Source organism: Trachurus japonicus, chromosome 7, assembly GCF_045865225.1.
Source record: "Trachurus japonicus isolate A0001 chromosome 7, Traja_1.0".
Taxonomy (NCBI): Eukaryota; Metazoa; Chordata; class Actinopteri; order Carangiformes; family Carangidae; genus Trachurus; species Trachurus japonicus.
Genome location: NC_140913.1, coordinates 33,492,831 through 33,519,300, shown reverse-complemented (window position 1 = coordinate 33,519,300; position 26,470 = coordinate 33,492,831). Strand labels below are relative to the sequence as shown.

The 26,470-nt window shown below is 39.6% G+C and overlaps 1 protein-coding gene across 4 annotated transcripts; it reads right to left on the bottom strand.

Moving 5' to 3' along the window:
- Positions 1–831: 831 nt before the first annotated feature.
- Positions 832–23,686, bottom strand: src (SRC proto-oncogene, non-receptor tyrosine kinase). 4 transcript variants are annotated; one of them, XM_085782943.1, is made up of 13 exons: positions 23,434–23,686; positions 22,962–23,061; positions 20,238–20,255; positions 18,371–18,469; positions 15,721–15,747; positions 15,417–15,520; positions 9,932–10,081; positions 8,294–8,449; positions 6,522–6,701; positions 5,319–5,395; positions 5,056–5,209; positions 2,794–2,925; positions 832–1,069 (listed from the first exon to the last, which is right to left on the bottom strand). In XM_085782943.1, the coding sequence occupies exons 1-13, from the start codon at positions 23,681–23,683 to the stop codon at positions 861–863; spliced, it is 1,656 nt and encodes a 551-aa protein (XP_085639069.1). In that variant the 5' UTR covers positions 23,684–23,686; the 3' UTR covers positions 832–860. The 4 variants fall into 4 exon arrangements, with proteins under 4 accessions (XP_085639069.1, XP_085639070.1, XP_085639067.1 ...); XM_085782944.1 differs by lacking the exon at positions 15,721–15,747; XM_085782941.1 differs by lacking the exon at positions 20,238–20,255 and having other exon boundaries at positions 23,434–23,683.
- Positions 23,687–26,470: the final 2,784 nt, after the last annotated feature.

The following is a 26,470-nucleotide window of genomic DNA, read 5'->3' as shown; positions in this document are numbered from 1 at the left end:
AATTTTCCTCTTGAAATAAGTAGAAAAATCTGACAGTGGAGCAAGTTTTTCTTTCTTATTCAGGGTATCCGTGGGGTCTTGAAAAGGTGATAAATCAATTTGGGGAAAATTAAGACCCTTAAAAAGTATTAAAAAGTCTTTTCATGACTTTATAAAGTCTTAAATATTGAAGGTATTTTTTCTGAATTAGCTGTCCAAGAGTTTGAGTTGTAAAAAACATTGCGGAAGTGTGTGAATTTATTTGTTTTATTAAAAAACAAAGATGAACCGGTTCATGAAAAAGAAAAGAAGATTGTTGTTTTTGTTTTTTTGAGAGTTGAGCAATGTTTTTTTTTTGATAAACTTTGCCTTTGATTTATTATCCCAGCCTTTTTTGAATTCTGTTGTATCATAGTGGTCTATAGTCTTTATCACAAAAACTAAAACTGTGCAGTTAAAAGTGTCACTGATGTAAATGGTTACAGCTTGAAGCGGCGATGAGGTATTAAAAAATGTTGAGAAGGTCTTGAAAAAGTCTTAAAAAGGTATTGAAATTAACTTCAAGATTCCTGTATTTACCCTGTTATTACAAGCACAAAAATCTTGCTTTGACTGGCAGATTTTTCTACTCATTTATTTCAATTGAAAATTTGTTTGAAACAAGTAATAATTTTCTAAAAACAAGTAGATTTTTTAGGTGATGAGTCTTATTTTAAGTGGAAAGAGATTAGTTTTGACTAGAAATGAGACATTTTGAGAAGAAATAAGACAAATATTCTTGGAAGGATTTTGAGTTTTTGCAGTGTGATGTCATCAGAGAGCGACTGATTGTACCCGGATGTACTGCACACACACACGCACACACACACACACACACACATCTACAGGTTCTCCCCCGGCTGGTACTGCGGCTCGGTGGAGGTGAAGTAGTCCTCCAGGAAGCCCTGCAGGTACTCGAAGGTGGGCCGCTCCTCCGGCTCCTTCCTCCAGCAGGTCAGCATCAGCTCGTGCAGCGAGTCGGGACACTCGGCCGGACAGGGCATCCTGTAGCCGCGCTCCACCTGGTCCAGAACCTCCCGGTTCACCATACCTGGGGGGGGGCAGCAGAGAAGAGCAGAGCAGACAGGTGTCAACCACCAGCAGCTTTAATGTTTCTATATTGTAGCACTATATCCAGGGGTGCAGATCCGATGTCAGGATTGGGGGGGGACACAAAAGTGATTTTTTTCTATTTCTTTTTTTTTTCTTCCCATATGCAGCTCATAACATGCCGCCATAAATCACAACTTGGTAGAGGCTCGCTATATCATTCAAAAAGTACTGCACAGGGAATCATTTATTGTGCTTACCTTTCTTGTTTATTTGTCCTAAACAGTCAACAGCCGTATCACTGCTGTTATATTAGCAGTGTTTCGCGGTGGCGAATATCGCTACATTTTTATTTTTTGAAGACGTTAGTTTAGGCGGCAGCTCTTTGTTGTTAAGGCAGCCGCCTTAACAGGAAAGCGCTGCGGGAAACCCTGTATTAGTGAATCATAATTTTAAGGGTCTCAGACATATAATATCTACTCACATTCTTATCTTTTGCCTCCATCCGACCCTCCCAGATCCCAATTCTTCTCACCATCTTCCTTTTCTCCCAGTATATGGAACTTTATGCATGATTAACTGATATGGATGAATATCAAAATATGAAGCCCTAAGATTGAGGGGGTCATTTTTTTAAAGCATCGTAGTGAAGGAGACCAGAGACCAGAGATGGAATATGGAGTCAGAAATACATTTGTCAAACATTATTTGTTTCACCATTTCAATCATTTCTTTTTAGATGTGAATCTAAAATGTGAAGTCTGAAAATACATTTGTTCAATTCTGAATAATTTGGGGTATTTTTATTGGGGGGGGACAATTCATGTTTTTCAGAAATTGGGGGGGGGCATGTCCAACTTTGGTCCAACTAAAAACTGTACAAATCATCTACAGCAGTGGTTCTCAACGTGGGGTCCGGGGACCCCCAGGGGTCCTTGAGAGGGTTCAAGGGGGTCCACAACTTTTTCTCGAAACTTTACCACTTTTTTCTCTAAATGTTATCACTTTTTTCTAGAATTTTTCTCTGTTTTGGAAATGTTACCAGTTTTTTCTAGGATTTTTAAAACTTTTTTTTGATAAATTGTCCCTTTTTTTGTCTTACAGTTTAATTAACTTTCTTTTTGAGAAATGTTACCACTTTTTCCCAGAAATTTCACAAAAATGTTCCCAAAAATTCAAGCCAATGGCCCTACTTTGAACATACATTTACTAAGAAAAGTAACGTTATTCAGTCTCAGAACGAATATTTGTGTATTTCTGGTGTTTGTTTCAGAATTTTGTCCAAAGGGGGTCCGTGGTCTAATTTGTGTCAATTTACGCATGGGTCCTTGATGTAAAAATAAGTGGCCTTGTCTACAGGGCAAAACATAATCTACTACCTGGTAATATTCAGGGACTTTTATTGTGAAAGGGAAAGTACAAAGAGATATGACCTCCATAATTGTGCGTCTGTTCTATGTGAATATGTCATTCGAGTCTAGTTTGAAATAAATGATGGGGGGGGGGGGGGGGGACCAAAGCATGATTGATGAGCACCATTAGACAGATAAAGCATGTCAGCGGTGAACCATGACGTCCAAACCCCGAGCCCGACTCTGATGATAACATCTCTGCATGTAGCTCCGTCTCAGATAAACACGGTCTCTTCCTGCTCCGTCTGTCTCTGTCTCCGACGCCCGAGGGGAAACAAACAAACACAGACCAGATCCAGATCCAGATCCTCACCTGGGTAAGGGACTCGGCCTTTGGTGGCGAGCTCAGTGAGCAGGATGCCAAACGACCAGACGTCAGACTTGATGGTGAAGCGTCCGTAGAGCGCCGCCTCGGGCGCCGTCCACTTGATGGGGAACTTGGCTCCTGCAGGAGGAGAAGAGGAGGAGGAAGATGGGTTCATCAGATCAGATCAATGAGGCAAAACTTCACATCTACTGCAGAAATTATAACGTTTCATGAGCTGTACACTGCAAAAACTCAAATATCTTACCAAGAATATTTGTCTTATTTCTAGTCAAAATGTAATTTCTAGTCACATTCTACTTAAAATAAGACTCATCACATTAAAAGTAGCTTTAGGCACTTTTTTTTTTACTTCTTTCAAGCAGATTTTCACTTGAAATAAGTAGAAAAATCTGATAGTGGAGCAAGTTTTTCTTTCTTATTACAAACACAAAACAACTTGCCTTTACTGGCAGATTTTTCTACTTATTTCAAGTAAAAATCTGTTTGAAACAAGTGATAATTATCTAAAAACAAGTTAATTTTTAGGTGATGACTCTTATTTTAAGTGGAAAGAGATTAGTTTTGACTAGAAATGAGACATTTTGACAAGAAAAAGGACAAATATTCTTGGAAAGATTTTGAGTTTTTGCAGTGTAACATTATAGTTGATTATTAATAAGAGAGATAGATGCAATATTAATGGAGCAGGGAGAAGAGGTGGGATTTCTAGTGTTGTAGTCAAGACCACCCAACCCGAGACCAAGTCCAAGTCCATCACTGTCTCCAGTCCCCGTCCTCATAATAACCATGTGTCTTGATATTTACATTATTCCTCCTCAGCTACAAAGAAAAGATGATTTGATGTAAAATCTAAACTATAATGTGAACAAAGTTTGTATTGAACAGAAGAACACACCACAGAACGTGCTGAAGTCTCCTCCCACTGTTGTCATGGTGACACCAAGTTGTTCAGATGGTTTAACACAAGGTTAGACAGAGACACAGAGACGTTTGTGGTTAAAAAAAAAAAGCTGTGTCTTGACTGGTCTGGAGAAAACATCCAGAGTCCGAGACAAGACCAAGACCTTGAAGATGTGGTTTCAAGATCGGTCTGAAGTACTACTGTACAACGCTAGGGATTTCTATAAGTTTAGACGTCTACCTACTCCTTTTTGGACATTGAGAACTCAAAAATCAAAAATCAGAGATACTGGAGCAGTCATTCTCAAATCTGAGGTGAGAAAGACAAAAGAAACTGTCTGGAAACATGATTTCAGTCAGTCATTTCTCCCTTTTAATAAAAAAAAACAACTGGTGTTGTATTTTAATATTGTTGGAAAGCCGAAGATTAGTCACCTTTACAACGAGGTACAACTTAATATGTGGGTTATGATGTCAGAAACCTTTTGAATGTAAAACGTCTTCACTCTTTATCCTGTTGTGTCAAACTGTGTCACAATTGTGCACATAAAACATGGTCACAGTGGCCTTTAACTTTGACCATTAACCACTTTAAATTCTAGTGGACATCATTGCATGAATGAATGAATGAATGAATGAATGAATGAATGAATGCTGCTGTCATGAACGAATTTCTCCTTGGGGATGAAATAAAGTATAATCTAATCTAATCTAATGAATGAAGCAGGCTGTCTGAAGCTGCTGTCCTGCTCTCTCACCAGAGATGGACAGAGTACTCCACCCCAGTACTTGAGTAAGAGTACAAATACTACTGGTCAAAATTTACTCTGTTACAAGTAAAAGTAGCTCAGTCGACATGTTACTCGAGTAAGAGTAAAAAAGTACTTGCTTTTAAAGGTACTTAAGTATCCAAAAGTACATGCTTTTAAATCTACTTTAAGTAAAAGTAAGAGTAAGAGTAAATTTCTTATTTTTCACATCAATGAATTACTATATTTTTTTCTAAATGAATGTAAGGAGCTTTTAACTCTTGTTTGTGAGAATGAACTCTTTGAAAGCAGCTGCACTGATGTGCTGCTTTTAGGGGTCAGGGTTTCCTTCTTTGACAAACACAGCTTGTGTCCAATAGGATTTTAGAAAAAGACCTGAAAGTAACGAGTACTTTTCAGCCTTCCTAGAAATTAACTCGAGTAAAAGTAAAAATATTTGTCTTGGAAATGTATTCAAGTAAGAGTAATAAGTACCAAAGAAATCTAATACTCAAGTAAAGTACAAATCTTCTGGATATGTACTTAAGTACAGTACTCAAGTAAATTTACTCCGTTACTGTCCACCACTGTCTCTCACCCTGTCTGGCCGTGTACTCGTTGTCCTCGATGAGACGAGCCAGACCGAAGTCGGCCACTTTGCAGACCAGGTTGTCTCCCACCAGGATGTTGGCGGCGCGCAGGTCTCTGTGCACGTAGTTCATCCTCTCTACGTACGCCATCCCAGAGGCGATCTGAGGGAGGAGGGGGAGGAGAGGGAGCGGCTCGGTGAGCGGACGGGTTCAAGTGATACAACAGGAGGAAATCATTATTTATTATTTCTGTTTTTCTGTTCTCACTGACCTGCGAGGCCATGTCCACCAGCTGCGGGAGGCGGAGCATCTTACCCATGTCACCTTTCAGGAAATCCAGTAGGCTGCCTGTTAGGGAGCGACACAGAGAGCAGTGTTCATTTCCTGATGTGCAACTTAATTTATTGTAACGTGTTTATTAATTTTCAGAGAAAATGATCACACTATAACAAATAACACAGGTGCAAAACGGAACCATCACAGTAAAGCTCATCTTCAATAAGGTAAATATTGATATATATTATTTGGCACAGTCCAAAAAGTGGTTCAAAAGTTATCTTAGTTATCCTGAGGAGAAAACTAACAAACATACAAACTAAATACATAGCCTCCCCTCTAAAGAAAACCATAAAACATCTCTAAATACTAAACAAAGACGGGATATTTAGCCTCACGTTAAAAGTGAGTTTCTCCAGGTCAGACACTAACGCTTGGTGGATTTACAAGATTTTGCTATGGTATGTTTAGCTTATTACATGCAAAAAGTCATCATAGACTTGTTTGCCTTGCTAAAATTGTGATTTACAGGAAAAAAAAGACACACAGTTTGGTGCATATTGATAGTTTTATACCTGTAAAATCACATCCATTACAATCAGAAAAGTCTGGATCTGTGGGTAAAGTCCCATAGGCAGTGAGGCCTGTCTGTCGGGATTATTGGGGTTGAATTTATTTATGTTGCACATATTCTTATTATCCACTTATATCGAAGTAGATTAAAATGGGAATTTATTGTTCGTGTTTGAGATTTTAAGCAAATCTTCTGCCTGTCCTCAGTTGACACCATCATGCCAATCTTTTATTATCTGAAGAAACCTGAGGTCCATCCATGATTGTTGCATAGAAACTTCAAGTCAATCGCCTCTAAAAAGTGTTGATTTGTTGCTATTTCTTCTACAGAGGTAAAAGAAGGTAGAGAAAAAGATTTTCTTATCTGCAAGTATTTAAAATAGCGTTTTGGTTGGATGTCATATTTTCAACCGACATGAGAATATTGTTGCAATTTTACTTAGGCCTTTGTTTGCCCAGATTTTCCTGATGTGCAACTTTAAAAACACGATTAAATAGAGAATTTTATCTATCGTCGTCTTGTTTTGATTAAATACAACGTTTGCATTTAAAAGTACAACTTCATAAGAGAGAGATTTATCCTTCTCACGTCGTAGCAGACAAACAGAAGTCCTGACTAACTGACCTTGGCCCATGTACTCTGTGACGATGTAGATGGGCTCCTCCGACACGACGGCGTAGAGCTGAACCAGCTTCTCGTGTCTCAGCTTCTTCATGACCTGAGCTTCCTGCAGGAACGCCTCCGGAGACATGGTGCCGGGCTTCAGCGTCTTGATCGCAACACGAGTCGTACCGTTCCACGTTCCTGGTCAGAAAAGAGAAGAAAACTAAACAAATCTGCGTTTCTAATGTGTCTGTTAGGAAGTAAACACTGCAAAAACTCAAAATCTTACCAAGAATATGTGTCAGATTAAAAAGTAGCTTGTTTTTAGACACTTTTTTTTACTTTTTTCAAGCATATTTTCACTTGAAATAAGTAAAAAAATCTGACAGTGGAGCAAGTTTTTCTTTCTTATTACAAGCACAAAAAAAACTTGCTTTCACTGGCAGATTTTTCTACTCATTTTAATTGAAAATTAGTTTGAAACAAGTAAAACATATCTAAAAACAAGTTAATTTTTAGGTGATGAGTCTTATTTTAAGTAGAAAGAGATTAGTTTTGACTAAAATTGAGACATTTTGACAAGAAATAAGACAAATATTCTTGGAAAGACTTTGAGTTTTTGCAGTGAACAGCTGGAGAAAGTCAGTTATCGACTATAACAACTGAAGATTCTGCATTTTGTATCGTCAATGAGCCTTTGGACTGTTTCTAATCATTTGTTTTGATGTTTTGATTTGTGCCGTCTGCAGTGACATCCTGAACCAGAGCATCTTTAAATACCACAGCTGCTGTCTTTTTGTATGATATTGTATTGTTGTACTTCATGCTCACACTATTTTTGCTCAATAGACACCAAACTTGCTAGAGAGCATCTTCAGACTGTCCTCCACAAACGATCCACACAGATTTTTGATTCATCAAAAATGGAGCCTACAGTGCATGAAAACGTTTGACTGTAAACATATACAATCCAATTCTTGATAAATACATTGTTGGTCAATCTTCCTGAAAAAAAAACTGAGAATATTTTGGAGTTGTGTTGATGAAGTTTGTCAAATATCAGAATTTTATCTCAAAAACTGAATTTTTGAAAACATTTTGAATTCTGCTCTCATGGGAACAACTGCAGTCAATGTAAGAGTGGCATTTTTAAACATCAGATTTTCTCTTTTGATGCAAAACACTTATCATTAAAAACTCAAAATCACCAACATTTACATGCTGTCTAGATGTAATTTATGTATTATCACATTTTCGTTTAGATAACAACAGTATTTCTGACATTTTGACAGCTGCTGCCTGGCCGGTGACTCCCTGAGTCTATTTGAGAAGCAACTCACCAGGACTCACTTCCAGACAATTAGCTCAGTGAGTTTGGAGTCGTGGTTGATGAAGTTTGGCAAATATCATATCTTATATATTATATATCTCAAAAACTGAATTTTCTAGAACATTTTGAATTCTGCTCTCATGTGAACAACTGCAGTCAATGTAAGAGTGGCATTTTTAAACATCAGATTTTCTCTTATGAAGCAAAACACGTGGTGTTGTTACTACAGTACAAGCCTCTACATTTCAAAACTTTAAAAATTCATAACAAATCAACCATATGTGCAACACATTTTGAATTTCCACTGTGTTTTTAAACCATTGGACAATCAAATCTTACTTATTTTATCTTAAGGGAGGAAGAATAACATCTGCAGCAACTGACATTTTAAATAGTTTTCTCTCTCTTTTAGAGGCTCAGACTTTGATGGAGGTTTGAACACAGAGGTGAAAGCAGCTCTTACCCATCCAGACCTCTCCGAAGCAGCCCTGCCCCAGCTTCAGGTCCAGCCTCAGCGACTCTCGGGGGATCTCCCAGGCGTCCTTGGCCAGTCCCTGAGTCTGCGGCTTCAGGACGGGACAGATCTCCGTCAGACTGTGACACAGCCCGTCGGCGTGCTCTGAGGTCAGACACAAACACAACGACCTGAGACGTGTGACATACAGCAACACAACAGCTTCACAAAGGTTTCTTCAAAAGCATCTCTACATGTTTGGCACTCTAGTTTTAAACACCAACACAAACACAACTCATTAATGAGACACTGATGAGGTCATCACCTGAACCACATCTGGTTTTATAGGAAGATTATAGAAGGTTTATGGAATAAGGAAGGAAAGAAGGACCAAGGGAAAGAAGGAAGAAAGGTAGGAAGGAAGGCAGGAAGGACGAAGGGAAAGAACGAAGGAAGGAAAGACAAAGGGAAAGAATGGGAGGAAAGAAGGAAGGGGAAATGGAAGGAAAGATAGATAATGGAGAGAGAGGGAACAGATTGGGTCAAAACGGAAGGAAGAAGTAAGGACGAAGGGAAGAAAGGAAGAGAGGGAAAAAGGATTGTGGAAACAAGGAAGGGAAAAGGGAAGGAAAGGAAGATGGAGGGAGGGAACAGATTCATTCATGGAAGGAAGAAGAAGGGAAAGAAGGAAGGAAGCTAGGAATGAAGGCAGGAAGGACGAAGGGAAAGAAGGAAGGAAAGACAAAGGGAAAGATGGGAGGAAAGAAGGAAGGAAAGAAAGATGGAGGGAGGGAACAGATTCATTCAAGGAAGGAAGAAGAAGGAAGGAAGGACGGAAGGGTTATGGATTGTGGAAAGAAGGAAGGGAGAAAGAAAGGAAAGAAGGAAGGATGGAGGAAGGGAACAGATTGGGTCAATAAACAACAGGAGGGTTAACAATATCCCACCAGAATTGATTTATAAACTCTTCTTAAAGGGATAGTTCACCCAAAATTCAAATTGCGTCGGCGTAGCAGTGCATGTCCATATAACCGTTACAAATGGATACCAACTGTCTTCGTAACAAAAAGACACACCAAAAAACATCCAAATTTGACGGACCAGGAAGAGGAGCTTCCGCTACAAAACAAGCTTGAAATATAGACTTATTTAATTTTTTTGCTTCAATACAAGACGGACATTACATACGAGCAGCATGGAGGTGTTTGGATGTTTTTTGGTGTGTCTTTTTGTTACGAAGACAGTTGGTATCCATTTGCAACCGTTATATGGACATGCACTGCTACGCCGAGACCCCCTGTAACTCAGAGAAGCCACTGAGGACTCTGAAACTTCTCTCAGCCTTTAGTCCACATGAGAGTAGATAATGAGTGCAATTTGAATTTTGGGTGAACTATCCCTTTAAGGTTAAAAAATATTTGTATTGTGTTGTTTAGGAATTAATATGAACTTTTTTTTTCCTTTGCATTATTATTCAAGGTCTGAAAAGACTTGTTATTTTGACTAGTCATCATCAATAAATGCTCTAAATGACAATATTTTTATTTCAATTTCGGGAGAAATGTTGTCAGTAGTTAACAGAATAAAATATAAATGTTAATTATGTGTGTGTGTGTGTGTGTGTGTGTGTGTGTGTGTTGGACTGACTGCGGTAGTGGTTGACCAGCTGCTGCAGAGCGCTGAACTGAGTGCGTGACGTGATGTAGAAGCCGCCGCTGTCCAGCTTCCTGATCTTATAGTGCTTCACATTCAGGCCTTTGGTGTTGTCGTAGTCCAACACAGACAGACAGTAGGCACCTGCACAGAGACAGAGACAGAGACGGCGTCATCATCATCATCATAATAATATAACAATAATATCTGATTCATGCTGCCTTGATCAAAGGATTTGATATTTTCAAATCAAATGAAATGCAATGTTATTTGTATAGCACTTTTAATACAGTCATTGTAATTCAAAGTGTTTTACATAAACTGTGCTTTCATGACAGGGAGCTGTTAAAACCAGAGCGAACTGAGGAAACGCTATCATTACTTCGCAATGAGGGGAAAAAAATAAATAAATAAAATAAAAACAAATACGAAAGCTAAGAAATAATAGCTAATCCATAAAATTAAGTAGTAAAAAGTGGAATAAATCTGACAGTAAATGAATAAATACTGCTACAAATAACACCAAAGTAAAATGACATATAATAATAAAAAAAAACGTTTTTATTCAGAATGGCTTTTAGTGATGCTGTGACATCTTCCTGTTTTTACTGTTTTTTTTTAAAATTATTGTAATATTATTGTATTATTTTTAATGTCTCTATATTTGTCTTACTATTGCCATGTTCTTAAGTTTTAATGTAAAGCACTTTGATCATTATTTTAGATTAGATTGTAAAGTTCTATACAATTAAGGGGAGACACTACAGATGAATAGGGTAAAAAATTTAACTAACAGGTATCACCATGAAACTTCCCAAGTTCATCACTGACATTAAGACAAATATTTTTTTGTATTACAAATTTTGTCAAATTTTACGTTTAAATATGTAAATGAGGCAATATCTAATGAAATATGCTCTAATTTGCATACATTACCAGAACCGAAATCTGAACAATGGATAAAGCCCCTTTCAAAATTCTTGTTTATATTAGACTCAGAAGTTTTTACAGAGGAGGATTTGGGATATCTCTTTTTATCACTTTGTAAATGAGAAAATACTGTTACCAGACCAAAAAAAAAAATCAAATTTCGCAATGTTTTTAGGAATAAAATGTTGTAAAAATCAGGCTTTGAATTATATATACACTGTAGCATGTTAACTCTATGTAAATTTAGGAGAAATCTAGTGACTAAAGAGACAAAATGAAGTAAAAATGACCACCTTAATGTGGATTTTCTACCATTTCTTTCAACTTTTCTGAAAGAATACATGCCAAGGATAGCCTAGAAATCTAGCTGCGCCCTAGCGGCAGCAAATATATTTGCTCCATAGGTGGGTCTAGAAACGAGCCATAGGAACTTTTTGAGTCTCGAACACCGTTTGTGTTCACCAATCACAGCGCTCTATCTGTTTAGAGAGTCGTTGGGCGGGCTTAACGCCATGACGACATACATTTTAATTGGCTTGTCAGGCTAACGTCATCCTGCTCTTTGCTCCGATTGGTCGTAGCGCTACCCTATTGGTGCAGAGGCAGTTTAAAAGACAGCCTTCATCCCGCCCCCTGGATTGAGCCGAGGTCTACCGCTCGTTGCCAGACTAGACATGTTAATGAGATAGTCTGGCTTGGCAGGCTATGCCAAGGAAGAAAAATAGGCCAAAATCTCAAAATTGATCAGTGCATGAAAAAACAGTGTTTTTGCCTGTTAGTGTCTCGCCTTAAACTTTGATCTGATTTGATTTGATATAATAATAAAATATAATACTAATAGTCTAAAAAGATGCTTTTACATCCGGATTAAAAGAGAATTAGATGTGTTTTGTTTGTTTTATGTTCTTCCTGGGGGGCTGTGATTCATCCATCCGTCCAGCAGGGGGCAGTGTGAGCTCAGTGTGAACCAGTGTGAACCAGTGTGACTTGGAGCGCGGCCGCGGGCGCTGCTGCCTCTCCCTCCTTCACTGTTTGAACTGGGTGATACGGCCGGAGGAGGTTCAGTCCTCAGCTCCACGTTGACCTACTTCTGTCTGACTGACTGACTCACCCACCAGCACCTCGCTCCTCACCCTGCTGCTCCTCACCCTGCTGCTCCTCACCCGTCCCTCCCTCTGCACCTCCTCCTCCTCCTCCTCCTCCTTCCTCACGACATGCAGAGTGTAGGCTATATACATACATGCCTTGTAATGTAAAGTGGAGAATCCCATAAGGTCTGTGTTCACTGCAAAAACTCTAAATCTTACCAAGAATATTTGTCTTATTTCTTGCAAAAATGTCTAATTTCTAGTCAAAACTGATCTCTTTTCACTTAAAATAAGACTCATCACCTAAAAATTAACTTGTTTTCAGATAATTTTCACTTGTTTCAGACTAATTTTCACTTGAAGTAAGTAGAAAAATCTGCCAGTGAAAGCAGGTTTTTTGTGCTTGTAATAAGAAAGAAAAACTTGCTTTCACTGGCAGATTTTTCTACTTATTTCAAGTGAAAATTAGTTTGAAACAAGTGAAAATTATCTGAAAACAAGTTAATTTTTAGGTGATGAGTCTTATTTTAAGTGGAAATAGTTTAGTTTTGACTAGAAATTAGACATTCTTGCAAGAAATAAGACAAATATTCTTGGAAAGATTTTGAGTTTTTGCAGTGTTCTGTGTTCTGTGTTCTCTTGTCTCTCTCTGCATTTTTCCTTAAACATGTCACTGGATTCAAAAGAAGTGCTTCATGTTGAGATCTGAACATTTCAGTAAAAAAAGAAGAAAAAACTAAACTAAGCACACTGCAAAAACTCAAATATCTTACCAAGAATATTTGTCTTATTTCTAGTCAAAACAAATCTCATTATACTTAAAATAAGAAACATCACATTAAAAAGTAGCTTGTTTCTAGACACTTTTTACTTCTTTCAAGCATATTTTCACTTGAAATAAGTAGAAAAATCTGATAGTGGATCAAGTTTTTCTTCCTTATTACAAACACAAAAACCCTGCTTTCACTGGCAGATTTTTCTACTTATTTCAAGTGAAAATTTGTTTGAAACACGTGAAAATGATCTAAAAACAAGCTAATTTTTAGGTGATGAGTCTTATTTTAAGTGGAAAGAGATTAGTTTTGACCAGAAATGAGACATTATGACAAGTAACAAGACAAATGTTCTTGGAAAGATTGTGAGTTTTTGCAGTGCATGAAGACGCCTCCACACATGATAACAAATAATGATACGCTATCTGCTGCTGCAGGTCTGCAGAGTTCTCACACTCTCACTCTGTTATAAAGACACAAACCACACTGACATTTAAACAAAAAGCCCCTGCAGCTATTGTTGGAAGAAACCGATCATCATTACTTCTTTAAAAATAGTTCCTCTGTTTAATACGATGAGGGATTACAATCCCCGAGTTTCATAAAGAATCAGAATGAGGTGTTTGTCTTGAACATTCATGTTCCTACTTTAAAAACCTCTGAATAAAGAAAAGAGAACTCGACTACCAGTGGCTCCAAAAAAACTTTCAATGTACAGTTTCATTCAAACCTCAACGTTACGAGCAATATCTTAACTGAAACCAGGTTTTGACCTCCAGGCCTGAAAGTTGCAGTTCCCGAAGTGACCATACGAGGCTGATTCTAATCTCCATAGACTCCCATGTTAAATCGTCAAACTTTAGAATTACGGCCTGGTAGAGAAACAGCTTTGGTCTCTGCAGCCAGTTTCTCTCTCTTCTTACCAACTGTTTTATATTATACAATTCACCCATTTAAACTTTTTAACACAGATGAAACTTGTGCAGTTTTGCATGACGACGTGCATCTCAGGTAGCATAGCACAGTGGTTCTCAACTGGTGGGTCGGGACCCAAAAGTGGGTCGCGGACCCGTTCTGGATGGGTCGCGGACAGCTGGTCAAAAAAGTAAATAATATTTAATGCACATCTGATGTTGGACATGTCTTTTATTTGGAAAAATAACTTATTTTGAAAGGCACGAGACACGTGAACACATGCAGTTGTAATGGTCCTCCTCACTTTCTTATTATTTGCTCTGAATGCAAAGATATCAGTTTCTTATTAATGTGGCCTGAATGCAGTGAAAATACCTTGTTTTGTTTTGTGGGTCTTTATTTTGTGCAATTTGATATTTATTCACTTTTGTGAACATGCTCTGAATGCAGAGATGCATTAGAAGTCAAATCTGGTCTCCATTTTGTGCAGTTTGATATTTTTTTATTCACTTCCGTACATGCAGTTGTCATGGTCCTCCTCAGTTTCATTCATGTGCCCTGAAATGCACTTTGCTCAATAAAGAGCAAAAAAAGTTTTTAAAGGCTTAAAAAAAAAATCTTGGTTTGAATTCTATAAAAGTGGGTCGCAACTTAATGACCATGGGAAAATGTGGAGCCCAGAGTGAGACTAGTTGAGAACCCCTGGCATAGCATATACCTATCCTTATAGTGGCTGGAGTTTTCTGTCTCTTTGTGTGTTTTCCTATGTTGTTTTCATCACGTTCACGACTCCATTAAGGACGTTACGTTATTATTCAGAGTTCTGTTCTGGAGTTTGACATTTAATGAGGATCTTTTATGCTTTTACAGCTTTTAAGACTTATATACTGTATATATATATTATATATGTTTAAAATGTTGGATACTGGTGCTGGAGGAAGTGGAAGTGCCACATCATGAGGTGAATTCAGAGGGAGTCAGAATAGAGGAGGACACCGACAGATTGTATGTGATAATTACAGTATGGAGTTTTTTTTATTGATCAGAACTTTCAATAGTTCCAATATCATAGGTCCAATATCATATTAGAAGCCCCTGAAATGAGCGTTAGAGGCAACTCTTTAACTCTGACTAGATGCATGGTTAGGACATGACCCGAGGTTTTGCATGTTGGAGTGAATGTGTTGTTGACTGAGTGACTGGGTGTGTTGAATTGAATTGAACTGAACGTCAGAGAGGCCTCCTCGCTTCCTGTTTTTAAATCTCTTCTCAAAACGCACTTTTACTCCCTCGTCTTTAACTCACCTTCATTTTTGTCTGTCATTCCCTAAAAAGCACTTGCAGTGAGCTTGTTTGTTCCTTTATTCTGTTTTTTGCTTTTTCATGTTTGTGTCTTTCTGCCCTTTTTGTCTCTATCGTTATTTTGTTATTATTAGTGGTGGTGGAAATGCTGGGCGAGCCAACCAGCGTTTCTTAACTTTCGATTACATGGCGAGTCATGAGAATAACGCCGCCGAATCACCGTTTATGGTCGGAACTACGACGGTATGTGATCGTCTTTGAACCTCTGACTTTAATTCTTGATGAATGAAAACATGAGTCTGTCTTGCGCCGGTCAAAGAATTTCACGGTGCGCGGAGGCTCATAAATGTAGTGTGAAAACACTTCGCTTTTCCAAAACTCCTCGTTGTCCCTTTAAGTACAGTACTCAAGTAAATTTACTCCATTACTGTCCACCACTAATCAGTCCTGAGCCTCTCTCTGCTCTCTTACCTTTGGTGGTTTCGCTCTCTCTCACCAGGAAAGTCCCCCTCCTGTTCTCTAAACTGAGCAGCAGCCTCTCCGAGTCACGGCGCGTGATTTTGCCAAAGTACCACCTGGTGATGTTGACAGAAAAGAAGCAGCAGCAGCATGAGACACACACAAACACACACACACAAACACACACACACACACACACACAGATAAGAGTGAAGAGGAGAGGATGCACAGTAGTAGGCTATGTGGGTGGAAGAGAGGAGAGGAGAGGAGGGAAAGCAAACATTTCAGACTAGGCTAGAGAAGGACAGCTGCTTACCTGGACTCTAGAGTCAGTCTGAGGTGACTGGGGCAGCAGGAAGCAAAAGGTGAGAAATGAAGGTGTTAGAAAATAGGTTAGTTCAACAGTTGGTGCATGTACAGATCAGCTGCATGTTGGGAAATACACTAAACACTAAACACTAGACTTACAGAGCAGGGGCCGCGTTTATCCAGCGTCTTAGAGCCACGACTTAGTCTTAAAGGAGAATTGCCGTTTTTTTTAACAATCTGGACCTTATTTCTAGGATAAAATCCGATCATTTCCTCACCCAGATAACTTTGGTGTCATTACAAGTGGTTGTGATGAAATGAGCTCCAGCCGAGAGCCGCGTATATCCGTATAATGGAGTCTACAGGGCAGCAGAATGCAGCCTCTAAATAACACATTATCTGCAGAGAAACTCCTTCATTTCACCAATATTTAGTTCTGATAGGCTAGTGCTATTCCCCTCTGAGTCCGGGGTTAGCTGTTATCAACATCCAGGGTCTGTAGGTTGACCTACTGACCTCTGACCTGGATGATGTCATCTCTGAGCGCCGCGCGGCTCATTCTGATAATAATCATTCTGCTTCGGCATTCGGGTCCATTTTTCTCTCAACTATCCGGAGCTTTAGTGAGTCCAGGTTGAGGAGAGGAAGCCTGTGGAAGCTGAACTTCATCCAGCTGCTCATTTTGTTCTGACAAGTCGGAAACACGCAGAAACGAACCGTAGCATTAGCGGTAGCAACAAGCCACGCCGCGCAGCGCTCAGAGATGACATCATCCAGGTCAGAGGTCAGTAGGTCAACCTACAGACCCATGATAAAAAATAAATAAATAAAGAAACCCCCCAAAAAACTCAAATATATTTGATTCCTTTAGAAAAACAAAATTCATTGAGATATTTCTAAGATATTTTTTATGATAAGGGATTCCATTCAGTGATTGGCCGTTCCTATGGACTTTATGTTTATGTCGCATAGTAGCTATTGTGGTGACTCAGCTCTGAGACTGAAACTTAAGATCCAGTCCTACACTTTACTAAAAGTCTGAGTAAGATGCTTGATAACTAATTTTTAAGTGCAGCTTTTAGCAAAGTCTTTTTTTTTTTTTTACTCACAAGTCGACTCTTATTTGATAAACTTGATAAATCCGGCCCCATGCAGCGCTGTAAAAGCCTGATGCCACTCTCTCACAGTGAACACAGTGAAACAGCACACTGCAAAAACTCACAATCTTTCCAAGAATATTTGTCTTATTTCTTGTCATAATGTCTCATTTCTAGTCAAAACTAATCTCTTTCCACTTAAAATAAGACCCATCACCTAAAAATTAACTTGTTTTTAGAAAATCTTAACTTGTTTCAAACTAATTTTCAATTGAAATAAGTAGAAAAATCTGCCAGTTTTTTGTGCTTGTAATAAGAAAGAAAAACTTGGTCCACTGTCAGATTTTTCTACTTATTTCAAGTGGAAAATTTGCTTGAAAAAAGTAAAAAGAAAAGTGTCTAAAAACAAGCTACGTTTTAAATGTGATGAGTCTTATTTTAAGTAGAATTAGATTTATTTTGACTAGAAATGACATTTTGACTAGAAATAAGACAAATATTCTTGGTAAGATTTTGAGTTTTTGCAGTGCAGCAGCTGCTTGTCTCTTATCTGAGCACAAACACTGGAAACAGAGGGAAACAGCTTCTCTGGCTCCGTCCCAGAGACGTTGAGCTCATGATGCTGCTGGGATTCAGTTTTTGCATTGATGAAACTGAGGGTTGTGGCTGGACTGAAGCCAGGAGGGAGGGAGCACACACAGGTGACAAACACACACATTCACACTCACACCTTTGGGAAAAACCACAGATTATCCTGCACAAGACTTGTGTAGTCCTGCTGCGAGGTGACAGTGGGACAAACCACTGCTCCACATGTGCTGGTGGGAAGGTTATGTTGTTATATTTGGACAGACGGAGCTATAAGATAATTGCTTCCCTCTGTTTTCAGCCTTTAAGCTAAACAAACAAACAAACTAACTAACTTCTCAATAAGAAAAAGAAAAACAAGAAAAAGCGCACTGCAAAAACTCAAAATCTTACCAAGAATATTTGTCTTATTTCTAGTCAAAATGTAATTTCTAGTCAAAACAAATCTCATTATACTTAAAATAAAAGACATCACATTTAAAAAGTAGCTTCTTTTTTAGACACTTTTTTACTTTTTTCAAACATATTTTCACTTGAAATAAGTAGTAAAATCTGATAGTGGAGCAAGCACAAAAAAGCACAAAAAACTTGCTTTCACTGGCAGATTTTTCTACTTATTTCAAGTGAAAATTTGTTTGAAACAAGTGAAAATGAACAAGTTAATTTTTAGATGATGAGTCTTATTTTAAGTGGAAAGAGATTAGTTTTGACTAGAAATTAGACATTTTGACAAGAAATAAGACAAATACTCTTGAAAAGATTTTGAGTTTTTTTTTTTTTTTTTAACAGTGCAGCATATTTCCCAACATGACGTCAATCAATTTTCTAACATTTCAAATTCACACAGAGAGAGAGACACAAAAGGCTAGAAAGAGACAGAGAGAGAGACAGAGAGAGCGTTAATTCTTCTGGTGAAAAACAGATAAAGGAGACAGTGGCAAGAAACAAAACAAAAAAAATGGAGGGATTTACTCTTCTGCCTGGATGGAGTCGGATGGAGCCACATAATTACTGGGGATGTAGCCGCTCTCTCCGGTGGTCAGGGAGCGCGCCAGCCACCAGTCGCCCTCTCTGCAAACCATCAAACCACAACACACAGCTTCAGCGAGGCGCATCACACACACACACACACAGCACAAATAAAACACTCACTCATGACTTCTTTTAGGGCTGCTGTTTATCAAGCGTCTCATTACAGAAAGGCCTCACATCCACTTTGCGTTTTGCACTTTGTGTGTTTTTTTGGAGTTAACCTCACACGATGATTCAGATCGAAGTATAGTTCCTGCAGTGAAGCTTGATAAATATCAGCCCAAGTGTCTCTCTACTGTTAAAGAATAATAATGAAACTAATTCATATCATATACATTCATGCATTCATGTGGGTATGACAACACAGAGGGATGGTGCTCGTATCCTAGACGTTACCAGGGAGTGAGCTGCTGTAGCTTTGCAGCACTAGATTACACTTTAAAATGTAACGATCCCATAATGTTTATAAAAAAAATTGTATAAAACAGGTTTAGTTTACATCAAAGTCTTTGGTCTTGAAATTAGTCTTAAAGGGACAGTTCAACATTTTGGCAAATTGGCCCATTGCCATAATCCCTATAGTCATAGCAGTAGGTTCGTTACCTTTAATTGTCGGTGCAAGCTATTTTTAGAACGGCGGAGCAGAGCCGTGAGCTGCTCAGAGCTACGCTACGGAGGCTCATGGGATTTCTTGGTTTCCCTCATCAAACTCATCAAATACACAATCCAACTACTCCACAACGCTCTGGTGGACAAGTTGTGAGCTGCACATTCACCACGCTATGAGATAATAACACAACGTTACCAGACAGAGTTGTTTTAGAGGGAAATTCATGCAAAACAGCTGATGCAAGTTGCCTTCAGGGACAGTTTTTCATCAAGCAGTCTCTGAATTTCCCTCTAAAACAACTCTGTCTGGTCCAAGTTTCCGAACGTCATCTATGGTCAAAACCGGAAGCTGGTTTTGCATTTCCGGAGGAATTTTACGTTTACGTTTCCATGGTTTTCAGTCGTTGTCATAGTTGCGGTAAACGCATGGATCTATTAACGCTGGCTTTTAACACGGATGTCAATTTGTGTGATATCCACTGTTAAAAGCTGGTGTGATGATCCATGCGCTTTACAGATTTTCATTGAAAAAAAAAAAAATCCATGCATTTACCGCGACTACCGAAACCATGGAGACGTAAACATAAAATTCCACCGGAAGAGCAAAACCGACAAAACAGGCTTACGTTTTTGACGTTCGGAAAAAGGTGGATAGGGATTATGGCAATGGGCCAATTTGCCAAAATGTTGAACTATCCCTTTAGCTGAAATCTTCCAATTTAAAAAAAAAATCAAACCCAGAAAACAGTCAGCCAATCAGAAGAGAGGCTCAGAGCCTCCTCTCTCCTGATTGGCTGACACTGAGCCCCAGTAAGAAGCTGACAGAAGAGATATAAAATACACCAAGATGATAATAAAGTATATCAGCCCTTCAAAATAAAACAGAAACATAGGGACCTTTAAAGTGACAGTTACCGCTGTCTGACCTGCATTAATTAATAGTGCTGCAAGGCTTCACACACACACACATACTCCACCACACACACACACTCCCCTACTGCACTAAGGGATCATGGGTAATGAGCAGAAGTTATGCGAGTGTGTGCATTTTCTAGCGGAGTGGTGTTACGGTGCAGAAGTACAGTAGAGTAGAAACGCTTCAGGTGAAACAAGCACACGGGCAGACAAACAGAAAAAATAAAAAAATAAAAATGGGTTCAACAGTTCAAATACAAACTGCAGAGAAGCTTCAACAAACCTGCAGTTCACCTTCCTCCTGTAAAAAATGTGACGATGGTTTGTGACGGAGAGAGATGAAAGAGGGAGGCGGTGAGAAAGAAAGAAGGAGGTTAAAGAAATACAGAGAGCATGTTATATTTATATATTTATATATTATACTATGTACAGGCAGCAGCAGAACAGCAGAGTACACACAGAGCAGACCTGGACACGGCATCACATTTAAACCATCTCAGATAAACTCACTAACTGAGCAGCATCTATCCATCTTTTTCCGAACGTCAAAAACGTAAGCCGGTTTTGCTCTTCCGGTGAAATTTTATGTTTACGTTTCCATTTTTTTTTTTTCAATGAAAATCTGTAAAACGCATGGATCATCACAGCAGCTTTTAACAGTGGATATCACACAGATGGACATCCGTGTTAAAAGCCAGCGTTAATAGATCCATGCGTTTACTGCAACTATGACAACGACTGAAAACCATGGAAACGTAAACGTAAAATTCCTCCGGAAATGCAAAACCAGCTTCCGGTTTTGACCATAGATGACGTTCGGAAACTTGTGGATACTTTAAAGGAGCGATATGGAAGACTGAGGCCAAAACTGTTGCTGCAGTCAAATTCAAAACAATTACAGCCTTTAGTCTTTGTTGTTTATCTTGTGTTCACTTCCTGTTTTATTTTGTAGTAATGATTCTTGTTTATTTCGTCCGAAGTTACGTCCTGTTGTTTCACGCTTTTTTTCTCACACACATGATGCGAAGCCTGCAGAGCTAGTTCAGAAGACAACTCAAGCTGCACCCATCCTGATCAGCTGATCAGTCACATGCCCTCCTCCTCCAAACAGGGCGGGCTATTTAAACCCCCCAGTTTACCTGCTCATCCCTGGCTATGATGCTGCTGCTGCTGCTATTTCCTGCTCTGCTGCCTTGCTGCTGCTTCTGCATACATCTCGCTGCTGAGGTTTTGCAAACCCACCTCCTCCCCAGCATCCACCTGTGGGCTCTGTCTCTATGATCCCTGGCCTGAGGGGTCTGCTTTCCCTGTAATGTCTGGCAAACCAGATCATTCAGGGAACGAATAACTGAGACAGAGTGTGTGTCCTCTGCAGATCCTTTGTTCCTTAGTGTTTCCCACATGGTTTTTGACTCTGTCTATATTCTTGTACTTTGGTTTTTGTGCTTTTCCCCTGATTGGATTTGGTTGCCATCTCTTCCCTGTCTACCTGTGTATTTGACTTTGGACTGGACAAGTAAAAGTGTTACAGTTTCTGCTTTTGTCAAGACGTTTTCTGAGAGTCGTAGCGAGGTCTTGTATGGTCACACATGAGCCACAATGCTTGTTTTACTTAAACTGGCAACCTGGATGATGCTGAAATACTACTGACAAAACACAAAATCAAAACACAATGCAAATATTCTGGTTGTGCTATTGTATATTTTTCAAATTAAAATGATTCCTTAGTCTCTGGTGACATATATTTATTACATTTATTTCACCAGGAAGTCCCATTGCGATCAGAAACCTGGTTGCATATAGCTACGTATAGCTCCTTTAAACTGCACCAGTGCGTCTATAGACACCGTCTTGGCGCCGGCTGCAGATCTCTGGCTGCACTTGACCCAATAATGAAGCAGGTCTGTGGCTTAAGGGGCCAGATGCAGCGATAATCCACTATTGTCCTCCGCCGCTGCCTTCTAGGTCAGTAGTTAGTAAACTAGGAGCAGCAGCAGCAGCAGCAGCAGAGGCCGGGGTCGTCGTAGATACGGTTCACTGCTCCGCCACTGACTCACACAACAAGCTTTACCCCGCTGCTATGACCCCCTTGTTAAAACAGGTCTGAGATCAGTTCTTCTCAGGAGCCACATGTGAGCTCAGCGAGGAGGAGGTGGAGGGAGATTCTGGTGAACGGAGCTAAACTTGTGCTGTTCACTTCCTCCATCCTTCCTTCCTTCCTTCCTTCCTTCCTTCCTTCCTTCCTTCCTTCCTTCCTTCCTTCCTTCTCTTCTTCTTCCTTCCTCTTTTGATCCAATTGACCATCTGTTCCCTATCCCTCCATCTTTCTTTCCTTCCTTTTTCCCTTCCTTCTTTCCACAATCCTTTTTCCCTTCTTCCTTCCTTCCTTCCTTCCCCTCCTCCTTACTTCTTCCTTCTTTTTTGACCCAATCTGTTCCCTCCCTCCATCTATCTTTCCTTCCTTTTTCCCTTCCTTCCTCCCATCGTTCCCTTTGTCCTTCCTTCCTTCTTTCCCTTTGTCCTTCCTTCCTTACTTCTATCCCTTTATCCTTCCTCCCTCCCTTCCCTTCGTCCTTTCTTCCTTCTTTTTTGACCCAATCTGTTTCCTCCCTCTATCTATCTTTCCTTCCCTTTTCCCTTCCTTCTTTCCTCCCATAGTTCCCTTTGTCCTTCCTTCCTTCGTCCTTCCTGCCTTCTTTCTTTCCCTTCGTCCTTCCTTCCTTCCTTCCTTCTTTCCCTTTGTCCTTCCTTCCTTCCTTCTATCCCTTTATCCTTCCTTCTTTCCCTTCATCCTTCCTTCCTTCCTTCTTTCCCTTCGTCCTTCGTAAAAGCATCGAGGCTTTCTGAGGCGTTTCTATGGCGACAGGAAGTTTAAGAGTGACGTGGTGACAGATACTCTTCATCGAGAGAAAGAAAAAATATTCCAGGGTTTGTTTGTTTGTGTTGAGAGGAAACAGAGGAGATGGAGTGTGTTGTTGTGTTGTTGTGTTGTTTTGTTGTGACCTACGTGTTGTTGACTATCTGCAGGCGTTCGCCCTTCCTGAACGACAGATCTGAGGCCGTTCGAGACTCGTAGTCGTAGAGCGCCACGAAGGTCGTCACTCCTCCTGACGAAGAGGAGAACAAGATTAAAGGATAAGAAAAATCTACCAGTGAAAGCAAGTTTTCTGTGCTTGTAATAAGACAGAAAAACTTGCTCCACTATCAGATTTTTCCACTTATTTCAAGTGAATTGAATTGAATTCCTTTATTGTCATTCATACCAAGGTATAAACAAAATTTAAGTGAAAATCTGCTTGAAAGAAGTAAAAAGTGTCTAAAAACAAGCTAATTTTTAATGTGATGAGTCTTATTTTAAGTGAAAGAGTTTAGTTTTGACTAGAATTAAGACATTTTTACAAGAAATAAGACAAATATTCATGGAAAGATTTAGAGTTTTTGCAGTGCACACACACAGGTCACACACACTGACTCTTCACCTGCCAGTGTCATCCTGTTGGGCGACGTGACGCTGTTGTTGTCGACGCCTCCGAACAGCGCCAGCTCGGCGTTGGACTGGTTCCCCCCCAGGCCGGCGTCCATGTTGGGGCTGCGGCTCGGCGTCATCGACTGCTGGGTGGAGTTCAGGTGGTGGCCGCCGCCGCCAGAGCCGCCGCCGGAGCTGAGGTTTCCCTCCAGGCTGCGGCTTCGCTGGCTCGAGTCCTTGGGCTTAGACTTGGACCCCCCCATGGCCAAGGACGGAGAGAGGACAAGTCTGTATAGGACACAGAAGAAGAAGAAGAAGAAGAAACTTTATTTAAAACACCATTTGATTGCACAGTGACAGACAGGGGCGTTTCTAGACACTCTGGAAGCCGCGGGCAAGAGCCACCCCCCCCCGTTTTAAACAAAAATAGTCTCTATACTCTTACAGAATATAAATAAAAACAAAGAATATTAATAGAACGAAGAATCTCCTTGTTGTTTACAACTACTTCCGGGTAGTAAACCAGCATGAGAACAATAGTGACAGACGAGAGTTTCGCTATATCTCATTTTTCATGTCACTATATCACCGTTTAGACTAATCTGATGTTTGTAAAGTTTATAAAACCAATGATTGGACAAACATTAGGCCTACTATTTCTGTGTGCACATTTTTGTAATTACAGTAGTCATGGTTATCATAGATTAGCTGGGCTAACGGTTAGCTACCTGTTTAACTTTAATAACTCAGTGACTCAATAAACGGTCCATGAAAAAATATTTTAACCAGCGGATATCTTAGTTACAACATGACTGAGCTAACTGGAGTATTTTCATGTCGTGTCCGACAACGGGAGGGTTTTAACAGCTGACGTCCTGATGTTAGCTTAGCTGCTGCCGTTAGCTTAGCTACCGCCGTTAGCTGTCCCTGTCAGTTGAGCCACTGATGCTTTCTAGACACTGTGATTCCCCCAAACTGAATAAATAGCACACATAGCAACACAAAACACACACACAGAAATAGTATGTTTCTTCAAACATTTCAGATTTGTCTAAACGGTGATAGGCCGTGAAAAATATATAGCTAAACTCTTGTTCTCATTCAAATTACGTGCTGGTTTTCTACCCGGAAGTAGTTGTACACAACAAGGCGATTCGGTCTTTAACTCATGCTCCTGTTGGATAAACATGCTTCATGGCTTATTTGTAAATGCATTTGACACCAGGCCCTCCTAGTAGCGAGCTGGCAGGTAGGGGGGCCCATTAGGGACATTCCCCAATGTCTGATGTTGTCATAAATATGGACCAATGTCAACCATCTCGGGGGGTCTTGTTGCAATGCATCTGACATCATCGTGCACTTGCGTTATGATGTCATTTCCTCCTCAGAAAACATTCTTTGGAAAAAATTCCTGAAAAGCCGGAGGCAGAAACCAGAGAAGGAGCGGAGCGCTGAAGCCACAGAGACGCTGCTGTGTCGACCACAATCTGCTCCGAGTCCCCGCGGACCGAGGAGCAGCTGCCACGCTTCGGTTTCAACAACACACACACACACCCCGACACACACACACACCCAGACGCAGCAGACATGTGGCACATGCCTGTACAGTATTCACATGTGTCTGACACAGATGCTCAGACTTTCTGTGGCGTCGTCGTTCTTCTGGTTTTATCCACACTGATCATTTACAGATGAAAAAAAAAACTACAACAACCAACAAATCTCACGTCAGACATGACGCAGGAACGAAACACTGCCGGGTTTTTTTTAATCCTCATAACACTGTAGAGAAAGACATTTTGATAATCAGTCAATTCTTTAATCGACCATTAAAAAACACCACACATTAAAACTTCCCGCCTGAACACTGGGTTGGAAACTGTGTGGGCTATTTCTGATCACTGGTTGGATGATGTAACTCTAACAACAATAACTTTATTTATTTATTTATTTATATAAAACTTTTCTTAACAAAGTCATGAAGTGCTTCACAGAAAAATAAGAAGGTCTGAGCATCAACAAAAAGTAAAACAGCATAAATAAAAAGTATTTCTTCAATAAATATATGATGCAAAAGGACGTGACAATGACTGAAGAGCCTGAATATGTAAAAAAAAGAGCGATAAAGAATTTCAAATAAAACTCAAAGTGAAACTGGAATGAACTTTTAAAGCAGAATTAATTGCAGCTTCACGTAAACTCCTTATATTTGCTGCTTTATAAAACACATTATAAATTGTATTATTCATTTGAACAAATATAAAGTCTGACACTCATTCAAGCCTTTAACAATGTGCTGTTTTAATATTTCATATCTTATATATATTATACTTTACACTGCGTCTTTTAATCTTATTATTTCTGGAAGCAGGCAGAGAAATAACACATTTCACTGCACACTGACTGTACTATGACTATGTATAATTGTGCCTTTTTGAAAAAATTTTTTATCAGAGCTTATTTGCAGAAAACGGCTTCCTGCTGCGTCTGGCAAAACACGAAAACAGAAGCTAAAGATGCTGAGAGATAATGAATCATTTGTCTCATCCTAATATAAAATCCAGACGGAGCAGTGAGTGAACAGTAGTTTAAAAATGAAGCTTCTTTGTTTAACTTTAACTTCACGATACCGATGTGAACGGGCCAAGGTCAAGAGGTCGTCTAGTTCTGTTTTTTGTTGTTGTTTTTTTTTTAACTCTCTCTGTTCCTCTTCATTTGTGAAACTTCTCCGCCCACTCAGGATCATGAAGTAGCTCTAATCACAGCTTAGTGCAGCAAATTCATTAAACTAAGCCAGTGGAGAGGGGGGTGGGGGTAATTTAGGGACTCAGGCCCCTGTGTGTGTGTCGCTGCGGGGAGTCTGCTAGGAAATGCTAATTTACAGAAAACAGAAGAGGCGGTGGTTCATGGTGTATACAGTGCAGCAGCAGCAGCAGCAGCACTGATGGTGGTGATGATGATGATGAAAAGCAGATGAAACGCTACAGCAGCTCATTCTCTTCTGTAAGAACCTGAACTCTGGACTCTGAGCATCCAACATTTCTGCACTA